Source organism: Mustela lutreola, chromosome 13 (genome assembly GCF_030435805.1).
Source record: "Mustela lutreola isolate mMusLut2 chromosome 13, mMusLut2.pri, whole genome shotgun sequence".
Lineage (NCBI taxonomy): Eukaryota > Metazoa > Chordata > Mammalia > Carnivora > Mustelidae > Mustela > Mustela lutreola.
In genome coordinates this window covers 85,938,742-85,957,011 of record NC_081302.1, presented here as the reverse complement: position 1 = coordinate 85,957,011, position 18,270 = coordinate 85,938,742, and the positions used below count along the sequence as shown (strand labels likewise).

The window sequence follows — 18,270 nt, the reverse complement described above, 5'->3', positions numbered from 1 at the left end:
CGAGAGATCACAAGTAGGCAGAGAGGCAGGCAGAGAGAGAGAGGAGGAAGCAGGCTCCCTGCTGAGCAAAGAGCCTGATGTGGGACTCGATCCTAGGACCCTGAGATCATGACCTGAGCTGAAGGCAGCGGCTTAGCCCACTGAGCCACCAGGCGCCCAGTATTGTCATCTTAATGTTAATCTTCCAGTCCAAGAACTTGAGACATCTTACTTATTTGTGTCTTTAGTTTTAATTCAGCAGTGATTTGTAGATTTCATAATACAAGTCTTTCAGTCTCTTCTGTGAAATTTATTTCTATGTATTTTATTCTTTTTTTTTTTTGAAGATTTTATTTATTTATTTGACAGAGAGAAATTACAAGTACACTGAGAGGCAGGCAGAGAGAGAGAGAGAGAAGGAAGCAGGCTCCCTGCTGAGCAGAGAGCCCGATGCGGGACTCCATTCCAGGACCCTGAGATCATGACCTGAGCCGAAGGCAGCGGCTTAACCCACTGAACCACCCAGGAGCCCCTGCAACTTACTTTTCATGTTGATTTTGTGTTCTGAAACTTTGCTTAAGTTTTCCACTATAAGGTCATGTCAGGCTGCCTGGATGCCTCAGTTGGTTAGACATCTGACTCTTGATTTTGGTTCAAGTCATGACCTCAGGGTTGTGAGATTGATCCCCAGGTCGGGCTCCACATCCAGTGTAGATTCTTAAGATTCTCTTTCTCCTTCTCCCTCTCACCCACCATTGCCCCTTAAAAAGGGAAAAAACAAAAAAAATTATGTCAGCTGCAGAAATTATTCTTTTTCCTTTTCCTCTTTGAATGCCTTTTATTTCTTGCCTAATTGCTCTGGCCAGAACTTCCTATACTATGTTGAATTAAAATAATGAAAGTAGGCATTTGTCCATTTGTTCTAATCTTAGAAGAAAAGCGTTACATCTTTTACCATTGAGTGGGATGCTAACTATGGTTTTTTCTATAAATGGCTTTTATCATGTCGCAGAAATTTCCTTAAGTTGAATTAACCTTGCGTTCTGGGTAAGTCCCACATAGTCATGATATATATTATTTTTAATATGTTCCTGGTTTTGATTTGCTACTGTTTTGTTGAGTTCTATGTCTGTATTCATAAGGAATGTTGGCCTGTAGTTTTCTTGTAATGTCTTTGTCTGGATTTGGTATCAGAGTGATGCTGGCCTTGTAGAATGAATTTGGAAGTGTTCTCTTCAGTTTAGGGGGACCATTTTGAGAAGGATCAATGTTAATTCTTCATCAAATGTTTGGTAGAATTTATCAGTGAAGCCATCTGTTCCTGGACATTTCTTTGTTGGGAGATTTTTGATGACTGATTTAATTTCCTTGCTCATTGTAGTTTTATTTGTATTTTATTTTATTGTTTGTGTTTAATTTCTAACTTTCTGATTTTCTGTTTTTATTTCTATTATTTTAAATTTTGGCAGTTTTTCCTTCATATATTTTGGTCACTCTTTTTTAGATAGATATATATTATTTTTATATCTTCCTGATAGGTTGTATCTTTTATCAGTATATAGTGGCTTCCTTTATCTCATAACCTTTTTTGACTTAATGTTTATTTTGTCTGAGATCCTGCTTTCTGAATATCTGCTGATACTATTACTGACTATCTTACTGATCCTGAGTATCTACTGTATTGAGTTCTCTGGTTACTGTTTGCGCAGAGTGTCTTTTCTATTTATCTACTTTCAGTCTCTTTGTGTCTTGGTGTCTAAAATGAGTCTCTTCCACACAGCATATGCATAGATCCTGTTTTATTTTAATCTAATCTGCCAGTCTTTGTTTTATAATATAATTTTAACCTATTTACATTTAAAATAATTATGAATAAGGAAGGATTCACCTCTGCCATTTTGCTGTTTGTTTTCTGTACGTCTTACGTCCCGTTCTCCCCTCCCCCCCGGCCATTTCTTCTTTATTGTCTTCTTTTGTATTTGATTAACTTTATTCTAGTGTACCCTTTTGATCCCCTTAACTGTGTAATTTAAAATGTTTTTTTTTTCAGGGGTTACCTTGATGATTAGAATCATTTTATTTTATTATTATTTTTTAAAGATTTTATTTATTTATTTGACAGAGAGAGAGAGATCACAAGTAAGCAGAGAGGCAGGCAGAGAGAGAAGGGGAGGGAAGAAGGCTCCCCGCTGAGCGGAGAGCTTGATTCGGGGCTTGATCCCAGGACCCTGAGATCATGACCTGAGCCGGAGGCAGAGGCTTTAACCCACTGAGCCACCCAGGCACCCCTAGAATCATTTTAAATTTACAACTTACTGGAAATAATACCAACTTAGTTTCAGCACTATGCACTCAACTGTTAGATATTTCTGTTCTCCCCCTTATTTTTCTCAGATTATATCTTTATATGTGTATTTATTAACATATACTGGTAATTGTTGTTTTATCTGTCTTGTAAATCATAGAGAAAAAAGTAATTATAAACTAAAAGTACAGTAATACTGGCTTTCTATTGATTTATATAGGTAATTTTACTTATGTTTTTCATTTTTTATGGGTTTGATTTACTCTGTAATGTGTTTTTCTATTGTCTGAAGGATAGCATTTCATGCAGGTATGAACTCCCTCTACTTTTGTTGCTCTAGAAATGTCTTAGTTTCTCAATTTTTTTTTTAAAGATTTGATTTATTTATTTGACGGAGATCACAAGTAGGCAGAGAGAGAGAGAGAGAGAGAGAGGAGGAAGCAGGCTCCCCGCTGAGGAGAGAGCCCGATGCGGGGCTCGATCCCAGGACCCTGAGATCATGACCTGAGCCAAAGGTAGAGGCTTTAACCCACTGAGCCACCCAGGTGCCCCAGTTTCTCCTTAAATTTTTGAGGAATTTTTTGCTGGACATAGAATTCTTAGTTGACATTTTTTGTTATTGATCACTTTAATTGTCATCTCACTAGTTTCTGGCTTCCATGGTTTCTAATGAGAAATAAGCTGGTAATCTAAATGTTATTTTGAGCATTTATCATACATGATGACTTCTCTTAAAATTCTCAATCTTTGTTAGCCATTAAGTGTCTTGTGGATATCTTTGAGTTTATCTGACTTGGAGTTTGTTAAGCTTGTTGGATGTGTATTGTATTTAGGAAGTTTTCAGTCATTATTTCTTACATCATTATTCCTGTCCTTTTTGTTCTCTTTATGATACATATATGTTGGTATGTTTGGTTATGTTTTATAGATCCTTTTGACTGTCTTCATTTTTCTTGCCTTTTTTCCCCCCCTGTTCCTCATGTTGGGTATTTTCAATTACTCTGGCTACCAGATTATTGATTCTTCTACCTGTCCAAATCTGGTGTTGATCCTCTCTAGTGAATTTTTTTTGTCATTGTATTTTTCATCTCCAGAATTTTTGTTTACTTTCTTATAATTTGTGTGTGTTGGTATTTTCATTTTGATTATGCCTTGTTTTCTGATTTTCTTTAGTTCTGTCAGTGCTTTCTTTTAGCTCACTGAGCATATTTAAGATAGTTGATTTAATGTCTTGACTAATTATTTCAAAATTTGGGATTTCCCAGGAATGGCTTCTGGAAAATTCTTCTATTTCTGCGATTAGGACCTACTTTCCTGTTTCTTTGTGTGTTTTGAAGATCTGTTTCGTTATTCCTATGGTGAGCTAGTCACCTGACAAAAATTTTCTTAAGTGTTTGGGTGGAAAAAAAAAAAAAAACCACCCAAAATAAAGACTTGTGTCTCATTAAATCTGATAGATGCTGCTGGGAAAGCTGTTAACTGCCCAGAGGCTGAAACCAAGAGAAGCATCTGCTTCAGACCACCCTAAATACAATTCCAAAGTTCTTAGATGTTCCTCACTGCAAATCCTCTGACCATCCAGACTTTCCAGGAATGTAGGATGCTATCCCCATAGCTAAGTTGGGAGTGAGGAATGGGGAATGATTGCTAGTTCATGTATTCTGCTCACTTATGAATGTTTAGTAACTTCTTCATGAAGCACTCCTCTGGTTGTTAGTAGAGTTCGTTAGGGTTCCAGGGATCTAAAGTTCCAGTGAGTCCGTCCAGCACAATGGTTAACTTGTTTGGAGGGATCCATATCTAGAACTTCCAACTCTGCTATCTTCTTCATAGGACCAGTTGCCTTGTTCTTCTGAAATGTTGTGCTGATTTGGGTACTTTTTGCTTTTGACAAGTGAGTGTTGACTACAAGTTTTAACCTCAGTTGTAATCCAGTCATTTCAAAACTTTCTTTACTAGGTATTTCAAGTTTTACTTTTTTGAGGTCTTATAAGTGAGTTGCAATGAATCCATGCTCTTTTTTTTTCTTTCTAATATTTCTGATGCTGTTGAATTCTCCTGTATTGTTCTTGTCTTTGTAGGTTTGCCTTTTTTTTTTTTTTTTTTTTTTAATCTCTGTATTTAGTTGGTTTTTGGATGGAAGCAGAGTTTTGTATCTGTCTCCAATGGACCATCCAGTTAAATTTTTTTAGAGATTTATTTATTGATTTATTTATTTATTTTAGAGAGAGGGGGAAAGAGAAAGTGAGCGTGTGAGCAGGGGTTGGGGCAGAGGGAAAGAAAGAGACTCCTCACTGGGAGTGGAGCCTGACCCTGGGCTTGATCTCATGACCCTGAGATCACAACCTGAGTTAAAATCAAGAGTTGGAAGCTCAATCAACCAAGTGAGTCACCCAGACACTCCCCATACAATTAATTTAATATTCTACATATTATCTTTGTATCTAGTGATTAAGTTATCTCACTGCAGTAATTTTTCATGTAAATATTTTTGGTCTTTGAGGTAAAAATTAACCTAATTTGCATATAGTTATAATTTTTCCTTCAGAAATTTTTTTTCAGATTTATTTATTTATTTGAGAGTGCACGAGTGGGAGGATCAGGGAGAGGGGGAGAGAGAATCTCAGGCAAACTCCCCACTAAGCATGGAGACCAGTGTGGGGCTCTGTCTCATCACCCTGAGACCCAGACCTGAGGCTGAGCCTAAATCAAGAGTTTGACATTTAACCAACTGTGTAATGTAGGCACCTCTCTTCTCAGATTTCTATATCTCCTTTATCTTAAAATTGTATTGGCTGATACTTATGGAACAGTGCTATGTGGTAATAATAAAGAATATCTTTATCTTATTTTAACTCTAATAATAATGCTTTTAATATTTCACATTAAATTTGGTGACATCCCTTGGTTGGTATTTTATATATGTATTTATAAATACATCTATTCCTATTTTTTTTTTTTTTGAAGATTTATTTATTAGAGAACATGTGTGTGCAGGTGTATGTCATGCGGGTTGGGGGCGGGGAGGGGTTTAATCTGAAGCAGACTCTATGCTGTGCATGGAGCCTGACATGACACTCAATATCATGAAACCTGAGCCATAATTGAGTTGGCTTTTCATGGACTAAGCCACCCAGGTGCCCTTATTCCTATTTCATTAAGAATTTTTATTCCCTCTTTTTTTTTTTTTTTTTTTTTAAGATTTCATTTATTTGGCAGAGCCAGAGAGCACAAGCAGGGAGAGCAGCAGAAGAGGGAGAAGCAGGCTCCCTGCTGGGTGGGGTTTGATCCAAGGACCTCTGGATCATGACCTGAGCTGAAGGCAGAAACTTGACTGAGCCAACTAGGCATCCCAAGAATTTTTATTCTTAAAATTTAAAATTTGCCAATTTGACTCGGAACTTTTCAAAGTACACATGATCACATATTAACTAAGTGTTACTATAGAGAAGAATTCACCTTAGCTTTCTTTTTAAAACTTAATGGTACCTAGAAAGCTCTTAGATAGACTTACCAGTGAGAAAATGATAATTTTTCTTGAATCACTTTGAAATGCTTGCTTGCTTTCTGAGCTGAAGGCAGAAACTTGACTAAGCCAACTAGGCATCCCAAGAATTTTTATTCTTAAAATTTAAAATTTGCCAATTTGACTCGGAACTTTTCAAAGTACACATGATCACATATTAACTAAGTGTTACTATAGAGAAGAATTCACCTTAGCTTTCTTTTTAAAACTTAATGGTACCTAGAAAGCTCTTAGATAGACTTACCAGTGAGAAAATGATAATTTTTCTTGAATCACTTTGAAATGCTTGCTTGCTTTCTTTACTTTTTTTTTTTTTTTAAACGTTCATTTGTCACAGAGAGAGTATAAGCAGGGGGAGTGGCAGCAGAACAGGCAGAAGGAAAAAGCAGTTTCCCTGTTGAGCAAGACTCCATATGGGACTCGATCCCAGGACCATGGATCATGATCTGAGCTGAATGAAGGCAGATGCTTAACTGACTGAGCCACCCAGGTGTCCCTGAAATGCTTTCTTTGTGATTTTCTCTGAATATTTATAAGCTTTTTTCAGCAAGTGCTCATAACTTTATTACTAGGAATGTTAACATTTATATTTTAACTACCACATTTTCTTTTTTTTTTTTTTCCATGAGAACATTAAGTATTATTAATTGGTTCTTTTTGGATCAAAGTAAAGAACAAATAAAACTGTAAAGCATTCATGATTTATATTGAACTTCTTAGTTCATTTGGGCTGCTATACTGAATGACCAAAGACAGCAAACATTTATTTCTCATGGTTCTAAAGCCTGGGAAGTCTTAAGATCAAGGCTCTGGCAGATTTGCTGTCTGGTCTGGGATAGCTTCCTGGGTTCCTAGATGGATCACTATCTTCTCACTGTGTCCTCATAGGTGGAAGAGGGAAGGGAGCCCTCTGGGGTGTGTTTTTTTTTTTTTTTTTAAGATTTTATTTATTAATTTGAGAGAGAGAGCATGTGGGGGTGGGGTGGGGAGTAAGAAGAAGAAGCAAACTCCCTGCAGAGCAGGGACCCCATAGGCAGGACTCTATCCTGAGACTCTAGGATCATGACCTGAGCCAATGGCAATGTCTTAACCAATTGAGCCACCCAGGCACCCTCTGGGGTATTTTTTTAATAGAAAGGTCACTAATCCCATTTATGAAGTCTCTACCTTTGTGACCTAATCACCTCTCAAAGGCTTTCCCTCCTAATACCATCTCAACTTATAAATTGGGTGGGTTGGGGGACACAAACATTCAGTCTGTGACATTGATGGAGTATCAATGGAATATCAGTATTAGAAACTTACTGAAATCTTGTGTATAGGCAAAAATTGCCTTGTAATTGTTTAGGAGTGAACAGTGTGCTAATTGATTTTCCCATCTGATTATCTTTTGAATTCTAAGAAAAATCCTAGGAACTATTTTTATACCATTTACTCGAGAGAAAATTGAAGGTCAGAGAAGTAAAGGAATTTGCTCAGTGTGAAATAGCTAGTTAGAATGGACTTGATACAGAAAAGTGCCTAAATGGAATAGATTTTAATATAATGTAGAAGTGGTCAACTTTTAGTCACATTTAATTAGGTCAACTTGTAATCACATAAGTGGAGTAAATTGAGTGTTGATCGAAACATATTCTCAATGACATTTAGAAGTGGCCAAATACTATAGGATTTGAAAATAGTTATAGTTGAGTAGTTACTCTGTTTTGAGAAGTTGATTACTGCAGAGAGCTAACTGGTAAAGTCCTATTTTGAGCTTGACTGTTTTCTTCTGATTGATACCTAGCAGTCTGCCACCAGAGGGTATTATGAAGTCAGTTCCACCTTTTCTGTCTTAGAAATTGTTGTCTTCTATTTTAGATGTAGTAAAACCATAGAAAGGATCCAGAGAACTCATGCATTAGAAGCCTGTGCATTTCATAATATCTGTGTATTTGCCTTCCTTATTCCTCTGAAAATTGTTATGTTGATAAGGATACTTCAACTTCATTTCTTTGATACTTGTGTAGTTTGAGTATTGATTTGGTTATTGTTTTGTTGATTTTTTTTTTTTTTTTTTAAGATTTATTTGACAGAGAGGGAACACAGTGGAGGGAGTGGGAGAGGGAGAAGTGATGCAGGGCTCGATCCCAGGACCCTGGGATCGTGACCTGAGCCGAAGGCAGATGCTTGATGACTGAGCTGCCCAGGCACCGGTATTGAATTTTTTACTAAACGAGCCGTGCTGTATTATTTTATTGTTCAGTACTTAATGATGTATTCCATATCAGTATGAATATTCAAATCCTGATATCCAACTTATTGGCTGTGGTCGTGGACAGCTTAGCTTTGAAGATGATGGTGATGATGATGATGATGATGATGATGATGATGATTTTTAAAATAAACTCTAGGGCTAATGTTGGGCTCGAACTCACTACCTTGAGATGAAGAGTCACATGCTGAATCGACTGAGCCAGCCACGTGCCCCTTGTTTTTAAATGGGTGTAGAAAAACACAAAAGTGATTTCCTTCATGGATTTGCTTTCGTGTTATTTATTTATTATTTTTTTAAAAAAGATTTTGTTTATTTATTTAACAGAGAGAGATCACAAGTAGACTGAGAGGCAGGCAGAGAGAGAGAGAGAGGGAAGCAGGCCTCCCGCTGAGCAGAGAGCCAGATGCGGGACTTGATCCCAGGACCCCCAAGACCATGACCTGAGCCGAAGGCCTAACTCACTGAGCCACCCAGATGCCCCTGCTTTCGTGTTTAACTCGCATGACTATTCAACTTAAAACAAGCATCAGACAAATGTTAATTATTACTGGTTGGATACTCTTTTTATTTTTTAAAACATTATTTGAGTTATAAAATTTTGAATCACTGTTACTCAGCATAATTTAACTTTTGATACTTTCTGTAGTGGTAATGTTAAACTTTTTTTTTTATGTTTACTTTAAATTATGTGAAGGCTTTATATGAGTGTTTCCACTAGCATATTTACTGTTTTACCATGAAGAAGTCTTCATGAGGAGCTGTTTTAGAGTAATGTTGTATATATTTTATTATTATTATTTTTAAAGATTTATTTATTTTAGAGAAAGAGAGCACACACAAGTATGTAGAGGGGCAGAGGGGGAGAGAAAGAAGGAGAGATGCAGACTTCTCCACTAAGTACAGAACCCAACTGGGAGCTCCATCCTACAGCAGCGAGATCCTGAACTTAGTGGAAATCAAGAGCTGGGTGCTTAACCAGCTGAGCCACCCAGGTGCCCCTGGTGTGTATACTTTAGAGTATGGAATGGTAATTTGTAAATCTTTGATTAAATCAAAGTCCTCACCCCTTAAACTTTTAAATAGAATTAATCTAGTTTCTTTAAAGTACATATAAATGTATCTTCTGCCATTTCCCGGTATTAACATGTCTTTCATACTGACAGAGACACAGTTCTTGCTCTTAGAGTAATGATTTGGAGACTGGTTTTAGAATTGAGCGGTTTTACTGTGTCTGAGCTATGATTATATTATAGAAAAGTCAACATCTGTTTTAGTTAATTCAGTGAGGTTTTATCACAGTTAAGTGAAAATACAATAAGGTTTTTCCTATAAAATACTATTTGTTATTGAAAATATTTCATTTTCATTACTATGTTGGTTGAATAGGATTTGGTGCTCTCTGGAAACTAAAAGTCAGAGAATAGTATATATAAAATAAAGGACTAGATTGTATATATAAAATAAAGGACTAGATTATATATATAAAATAAAGGACTAGATTGTAATTATATAATTATGTTACTTAAAAATAACTTTGGTAAAAAAAAAAAAAAAGTAACTCTGGTAGTCAAAATGAACATACGGATTTTTGCCTTCTGGCCCTTCCACAAGGGGGAACTGAGTATATATATTCTGTGCCTAGGTCCTATTTTAGGTTCTAGACATTCAGTGAGAAGAGCAGATTAGTTACAGTCTATCTGGTGTTTTCATAATATAGTTGTTATACCCCTTTTTAATGTCTGAAAAGTGCTTATTCTCTATCCTTCTTGTTTCTGGAGAGTGATCATCTGGCGCTCTTTAACTAATGCTTTATCAATTTTATATTGTCTTCTGTTGTTGACTTCTGTTTTTCCCATTATTCTTTCAGGTTCTTAGCTCCCTGAAATCCTTTTTAGATTAATGTTGAACCTAAAGTGCAGCTTGTTGATCACCTCTCCTACTCAGACTCCCTGTTCCTCCTCATAATCTATGTGTATCAGTATAATCTGATCCTTTCAGAGGTTTTTTTTTTTTTTTTTTAAATGATTTTACATAAAAGTATATGTACTTCAGGAAAAACGTAGTGTGCGTATGCGTGTATATAGGTTTTTGGAGAATGTGTAACGTTGTAGTAATAATAATTCTGTGTTCTGTGACTTTTTTTTCTAGTCAAGAGTAATCTTACTAACCTTTTCATGTTAGTAAGATCTACTTTTGAAAAATCCCTAACCTGTTCATTTTTTTCCATCTCCTGTCATCACCTTTGTTTCAGGTATTCTTTGCTTTTAGTCCTGCCTTATAATCTGTTTCCCAAATAGCAGCCCAAACAATATATTAAAAATATAAGCCATGTTAACCTTTTAGTGAGGACTCTACAATATTTCCTTTTACAGTAAAATCCAGAGTTGGCATTTAGAATTCATGATTGCTAATTTTTCAGGGATGTTTACTTGTTTTGTTGATTGATTTTTTTTTTTTTTAAATTTCTCTCTCAGGTGTGTCCTTATCAGTGTCTTGTACATACTGGGTTAGGTGCTTTGTAAATCTTTATTGATTGCAGTTAATGAATTAACTTGTTGGCCTTGGTGGGTTGTTCTGTGCATGTTTCTATATCTCCTATATAATTCTTCCCTACCAACTTGTTTAGCAACATTGATCTTTATTCTGTTGCTTGAATTTACCAACTTCATTTCCTCAGGCTTTTGCAGGATCTGGAATGCCTTTTCTTTTCTTTTTTTTTTTTTTTTAAGATTTTTATTTATTTATTTGACAGAGAGAGATCACAAGTAGACAGAGAGGCAGGCAGAGAGAGAGAGAGGAAAGGAAGGAAGCAGGCTCCCCGCCGAGCAGAGAGCCCGATGTGGGACTCGATCCCAGGACCCTGAGATCATGACCTGAGCCGAAGGCAGCAGCTTAACCCACTGAGCCATCCAGGCGCCCTGGAATGCCTTTTCTACATTTTCCCACAATTGGATCTTCATCGTTGTTCCAAATTTCATTGTAAATGTCACCTGCTCAAAAAGGTCTTCTCTGATCACTCTGTTACCACTTTGTTTTTATAAAAACTCTAATTAAAAATAAAATAAACAAATTTTTGTTTTAAAAACAAGTGACAAATTATGTTCTGAAGTTAAAATACAGCAAAATATACAATGAACAATTTCTCTGTCACCTGCCAAAGTGGTATTTATGTATATTATGTATATTAGTATCATCTTTATTGTCCCAGACACTCCTTATAGCAAAATAAGCAAATAGCAATATATATGAAGTAGTAAATGTTCTTAAATCAGCCTTCTTTGTTTTTGTTTTATTTTTTAAAACTGGGCTAAGTGGCTTTCTTAGAGAAAGAGGATTACAAAAAGATTTAAGAGTTGGCCTTGGGACCTCTTAAACCAGTCTTTAAGACTTGTACAACCACTGTGTCCCTCACCTTTTCAGATGACTTAACTCTGAAAATTAGGCTGCCATGTATCAACCACTTCAAATTCCCATGTCAAATTCCAACCCACTCCATCTACAGAGTAACCTACAATCAGTCTATACCCACCCTTCATTTTGTCCCCTTCTGTTTTTTTATTTTTCCTTTTTCTTTTTCTTCCCTGTTTTTTTCCCCTCTGAAATTCTCTGACTCGTGTTCAGGATTAGTTCTTCTACCACCAGTGTCCATGACCTCATCCTATCCATCTGCTTAAGAACTTAATTTCTTTTCAGGCTCTTCACTGTTAACTCTCTGCTGTCTCTTTGGCTTTAGCATAGTCCTGCATATATATTAGGTGCTCAGAAAATATTGGTTGAATTATAGTAGAGTAATGAAGAGTTTGGACTATTGAGTTAGAAAGACCTGGGCATGAATAGTATGTGACTTGGGCAGGTTAGTTAGCATCTCTAAGCTGTTATTTCTTACTCATTAAAATGGGACAAAAATTATAACTATATCAAGGGTTGTTTTGAAAATGTAACTAAGAAGTGGAATGTATAAATTTCCTATGGCCATTTTAACAAATAACCGTAAGTTTGGTGGCTTAAAACAACAAACTTTTTTCTTATGAATCTGGAGATCTGAAGTTGAAAGTCAGTGATAACAGGGCTCAAATCAAGGTGTCAGTAGGGCCATCCTTCCTCTGGAGGCTCTAGGAGAGAATCCATTCCTTGACTCTTCTACATTCTGATGACTGCCAATATTTCTTGGCTGCGTTACTTCAGTCTCTGATCTCCAATCTGTCTCTGTGGTTACACTGCCTTCTCTTATACCTGTAATCTCCTTCCACCTCCCTTTGCAAACTTGTGCGTTTAGGGTCTACCCAGCTAATCTATTTTTAAATCCTCAGTCTTAATCATATCTGCAACGACCTTTTTCCCATATAAAGTAACCTTTACAGATTCTAGGGATTAGGATCTGATATCTATGGGAGCCATTATTGAGCTTGATATGTGGCTATAAAGCACACAGCATAGTTCCTAACAAATAAAGGTATAAGCTTTCTGGACAGGGTTGAGAAAGATTTCGGATTCTCAGAAGGATTTAATTATATAGTTACAAGGGAGCCAGGGAACATGAGAAAAAGGAGTTAAAAAAAAGATGAGGTAGGGGAAATTAGGGATTAGATTGTATGATTTTATTTAATACAGTGGATAAATGGGATAAAAGTTAGAGAAGGGATTTTTATTGTCGGATTTTGGTTATTTTCCTGTTCAAACACATTTCGAAGGATTTATCTGTGTTTTCAGTATTAAGGTTTATAGCTTAAATAGTGTGGTAGAAAGGAGGTGGTGGAGGTAGAAATATACTGCATATCATTACTGAAAATTGGTTAATTACATTCTTTTTATATTCAGGAGGTTCATGTGTAAAGTATATAAAATGATTAGTGAATGAGATCATAGATTGGATACCAGATTTTTCCTTTATTAGATAAGAATTATTACCATTTAGAATTAAAAAAAAAAGTACTTTAAAAAATCATTTCAGTTAGAAGAGCAAAGGATTATATTGACATTTGTTTTCTTTTTTCCATCTCCTTTTCAGGTTTTTTTGGCATGGACACAGGTTCAGTGGGAGGATTAGAATTGACTGATCAGACTCCTGTTTTATTAGGGAGTACGGCCATGGCAACTAGTCTCACCAATGTAGGAAATTCATTTAGTGGCCCACCTAATCCTTTAGTTGCTAGATCTAATAAGTTTCAGAACTCGTCAGTGGAAGATGATGATGATGTTGTTTTTATTGAACCTGTACAACCTCCCCCACCTTCTGCACCAGTGGTAACTGATCAAAGAACCGTAACATTTTCATCATCAAAAAATGAAGAACTACAAGGAAATGATTCCAAAATTCTTCCTTCCTCAAAAGAGTTGGCTTCTCAGAAGGGCAGTGTAAGTGAGACAATTGTCATTGATGATGAAGAGGACATGGAAACAAATCAAGGGCAAGAAAAAAATTCCTCTAATTTTATTGAACGGAGACCTCCTGAGACTAAAAACAGAACCAATGATGTGGATTTCCCCACTTCCAGTTTTTCAAGAAGTAAGGTAAATGCAGGAATGGGTAATAGTGGTATCACCACAGAACCAGACTCTGAAATTCAGATTGCTAATGTTACAACCTTAGAAACAGGTGTAAGCTCTGTGAATGATGGCCAATTAGAAAATACTGACGGGCGAGATATGAACTTAATGATTACACATGTAACATCACTGCAGAATACCAACTTGGGAGATGTCTCTAACGGACTGCAGTCAAGTAATTTTGGTGTTAATATACAAACATACACCCCATCTTTAACTTCACAGACCAAGACTGGAGTAGGACCTTTTAATCCTGGTAGAATGAATGTGGCAGGAGACGTATTTCAGAATGGAGAATCTGCAACTCATCATAATCCTGGTAAGCATTAAGTGATCTACCCTGTGTAAAATTGCCCGATTCTCTTTTCATGGTAGTAATTGATACTACCTTGGTTAGTTTATTCATGTAAGAGAAGTTAATTCCATTGACTTTTAGCAGTTGGAAATTTTTAGCTAATAGGAGATGTAAAACCATGTATTTCTTTGCAGATCATTAGAAAGTTCATCACAGAAATCTATGTTTAAGGGATTGGAATGAATACTCCTTACATTCACTACTGAAGTCTAACAGTTTGGCAACTTAAAACTTTTTAGTATTTACTAGTGATGTATAAATATTGAAAAGAGATAAGTAGCACACTTAAGGAACAATATAGTATTTTATCATAGGTGCATTTAGATTTGTTTTTACTTTTAAAGCAGTTTTGATCACTTATCTAATTTTACTTTTTTATTAGCATTTTATTACTTTTTTAATATTTGAAGGTTGGTAAATTTCTTGACTATTTGTATAATTTTTCTTCAGGTAGCTTTGCTCTGTGAAAACGTTAAAAAGAAGTTATAAGAACTCTGGGTTTGATGACTTTATGTCCCTTTCTCTTTCACTTCTGTCCCCAAACTTTTGTATGTCAGTCTCTCTTATATATCCTTCATTGTTTCTCTCTCCCTTTCTCATCATTTTAGGCCCATTAGCAATCTTACCGACCTAGAAATTGTGGAGAATGATTTTCCGCAATCATTACACTACACTTAGGTAGTGTAGGATGGTATAAAATGCTAGTAATTTTTCCTTTTTTCTTGTTATATTTTTGTTTATGAGAGCAATGTTTAACATAGAAGAATTTTTGGAAAATCTGTAATTAAAAAATGAGGGAAAAAATCCCCGGTATTATTATTATTATTATCTTAAAAGATTTTATTTATTTTATTTGACAGATAGAGATCACAAGTAGGCAGAGAGGCAGGCAGAGAGAGAGAGAGAGAGGAGGAAGCAGGCTCCCTGCTCCCTGGGATCACGACCTGAACCGAAGGCAGAGGCTTTAACCCACTGAACCACCCAGGTGCCCCCTACCCCCCACCCCTGTAGTATTATTAACTGAAGATTACCACTATCAGTGCTTTGAGTGGTTATCTTTCAGGCTTTTTCCATTTATTTTAGCTTTGTTGAAATGCGACTGTGAATAATACTGCTTCCTGTTTGTTTCCCACTTTACATTGTATTTTCTCATACTATTAACATTTATACACAAAAGTTTTAAGGGCTGCACAGTAGATATGGATATACCATTCCTGTATTTGGTATTTATACTGTTTCCCATATTTTCATATTTTGCTATTAGAGGTTTATGTTGAACATCTTTGTTTAAACTTCTCATTTCTTTAGAGGATATTCCTAGAAGTGAAATAACTAGGCAAAAGGATATCACTGCCCCATCCTTCCAGAGATTTTTGGTAGAAGAAAAAATCTGTTTGGTTTATAGTGATTTTGAAAGAAATAGGTTTGTTATTATTTGATTTGGAAAATTTCTCCCAACCTTCCAAGACCCTTTCCATCTATGTGTAAATATATATTCGTAGGTAGATCTGGGTTGGGGGAGGATATATGTGTGAGTTTGTATGAGCATTTTAAAGTTGTAGAAATAATACTGTTTTACTGCCTTCCGGAAAGGTCTTACCAGTTTATACCATCAGCTGTATATAATTACTTTCTTTAATTGTAACCTTCTGGCTCTCATAAAAGTTTGAGAAATGATAATGCTCAAATCAATTTCAAAATAGCCATTTTGTCTTTATTGTAATTATAAATATATTTAAAACATTAGAGTATACAGAGGAAAATAATTAATCTCGCCATTGAAATAGTATGTTTAATTCTAACCTGAGATCATAGTTTAGGTATAGTTTTGTAAACTCTTTCCTCCTACCATTCCTTTAAATACCTAACAGTAGATCTTGAACTTTTGTTCATATCAAGTCTATATGTTTGCTTTTATTCTCTATTTAGCTGAGTTCCAGCTTTTACTCTGTAAATAATTCTTAAGAATATTCTTATGCATGTATTTTAGGATGTTATTTCTTTAGGAATATTGCTGAATCGGGGCATATTGTAACAGTATATTCCTGGGGGATTGCCTGGCTGGCTCAGATGGTAGAGCACGTGACTCTTTTTTTTTTAAGATTTTATTTATTTATTTGAGAGAGAGCATGAGCGAGAAGGTCAGAGGGAGAAGCAGACTCCCCATGGAGCTGGGAGCCTGATGCGGGACTCGATCCCGGGACGCTGGGACCGTGACCTGAGCCGAAGGCAGTTGCTTAACCAACTGAGCCACTCAGGCACCTGAGCATGTGACTCTTGATCTTGGTGTTGTGGGTTCAAGCCCCTGTTGGGTGTAGAGATTATTTTAAAAATATTTAAAAATAAAAAATAGCATTGTGTTTCTGTTTACTGAAACTCCTACAAGGACTGTATATTACTTATCAGAAAAACTAAACAAATATACCTTTTGCTCCTCTATTTTATGAATTAGCTTTTGTTTTTATGTGCTGCTTTTATTTGTAATAGGGAGTTATAAAATCTTGGCTATTTATACTGGCTCTAAGACTGATTGTGACTTGGGCAAATTAAACTGTTACCCCTGATATCCTTTGTATAAAATAGAGGGTTTAGACAAAACTTGTCTTCCTAAAAGTATTTTGATGTTGGAGGATGTGAAAATTTGAAAGTAGGAGAAATATAAGAGCTGAAAAATAGATTAAGGGTGACATTTATACAGGGTCTAAAATTAAATTGTGGAAAAATCTTGCTATTTTTCCTAAATCAAGTTAATAGATGTCCTTAAGTTTAAATAGTTTCTTTAAATATGTATTCAAATGATAAACCTACAAAATAAGAAATTCTAAGGAACCAATAATTGTGTTGCAAGAAGCTATTTCTTCTGGCATATATGTTCAAATATAATTTTTGATTGGAGGCACTTCATAAGGTGAAATTTTTAGTTAGTGACTACAGTTGACTCTCAAACATTGCAGGGATAAGGGGTGCTAACACCCCATCTCTTACAATACACTTGAAAATTAATGTATAACCTTTGACTCCCCCCAAATTTAACTACTAGTAGCCTACTGTTTGTTTTGTTTTGCCAGTAGCCTACTGTTGACTGGAAGCTTTAATGATAAATAGTCAACACATACTTTGTACGGTATATATTATATACTGTATTCTTACCGTAAACTAAGGTAGAGAAAAGAATGTTATTAAGAAAATTCTAAGGAAAGGAAAATAACTATCATAAAAAATGTGTATATAAGTGGATTCATACAGTTCAAACCCATGTTGTTCAAGGGCCAACTGTATTTTCTTCGTATTCTTTAATATTTTTACCTCTTGATTATAACTGGTCCATTACCTTCATAATAGCAGGATAACAGGATAGCAGGATCCTAGAATGCACTCCGTTTACTCTTTGTATAAAATTCAATTTTTGTGGTGAGGGATATTGTGGAGTAAAGTAAAATTTGAGTAGCAGTGTTACGTAGCCCCTTGAAATCGTTAGGTTGTTGGATTGGGTTGGAACCAGGAAACCATCCTCCTTAAGGTTTTGATAGTAGAGAAGTTTTCCTGAGCTCCAGATATATTTGTACTTCCTGTGGAAGGAAAAAATTTTTTTTAATAGAAGGGCAGCTTTTTATGTATGGAAGTTCAAAATTTGGAAGAGCCTAGAAAGGAAAAAAAATTACTAGAGACAATCAGAATGGTGGTCTGTAAAGTTTCAGAAGGGAAAATGGTTATGGTATTGTCAGTGTAGTGAGGTTTGTGCAGTAGTAACTAGTATAGTAAGGTGGGTACTTCTGTTAAGCACTAAGGAAGCTTTCTATAAAGAGAGAAAAGATAAATTACTCTGCAATCCAGAGTTATTGTTACACATTTTTAATTCTGTGCGATGCTGAAACTGTTTGAAGGGAGAGAGTAATATGATGTTGGTCAGTATAAGTTGGCTTGTCATTTCTGTGTCACACTCTAATTTCTTTGAGATTATGTGGTCTGGAGTCCATGGAACTAAATATGAAAAGACCTGTTTTTAAGAACATGTTTTAAGGGGTGTCTGGGTGGCTCAGGTGGTTAAGTGTCCAACTCGATCTCTGGGGTTTGAGCTTGATTGTGGGTTCAAATACCATGTTGGACTCCACCCTCAGTGGAGCTTTATGAGATAAGCTTTATCAGACCTGTACTAAATTTGTCAAAGGTTCTGATTGGTCAAGATTTTATTATATTTATATGTTGATGTATGTATTCCTTACTTAAAGGGATATTCTGTAAATTAATTCTTCCTGTCTAATAAATAATGGCTAATATTTTTTAGTGCTTCCTCTATGCTA

At 35.7% G+C, this 18,270-nt stretch overlaps 1 protein-coding gene across 2 annotated transcripts in view; it reads left to right on the top strand.

Annotated features, from left to right (window-relative positions):
* The window catches only part of ZMYM2 (zinc finger MYM-type containing 2), a 113,017-nt gene that overhangs the window by 19,015 nt on the left and 75,732 nt on the right, over positions 1–18,270 (top strand). Inside the window, exons 2-3 of one of the 2 annotated variants that reach the window (XM_059144722.1) lie at positions 13,076–13,578; positions 13,840–13,933. In XM_059144722.1, the coding sequence (XP_059000705.1) occupies positions 13,087–13,578; positions 13,840–13,933 (586 nt within the window). In that variant the 5' untranslated portion in view covers positions 13,076–13,086. Of the gene's footprint in view, positions 1–13,075; positions 13,934–18,270 lie in introns of both variants that reach the window. The other variant, XM_059144721.1, reaches the window with a different exon arrangement.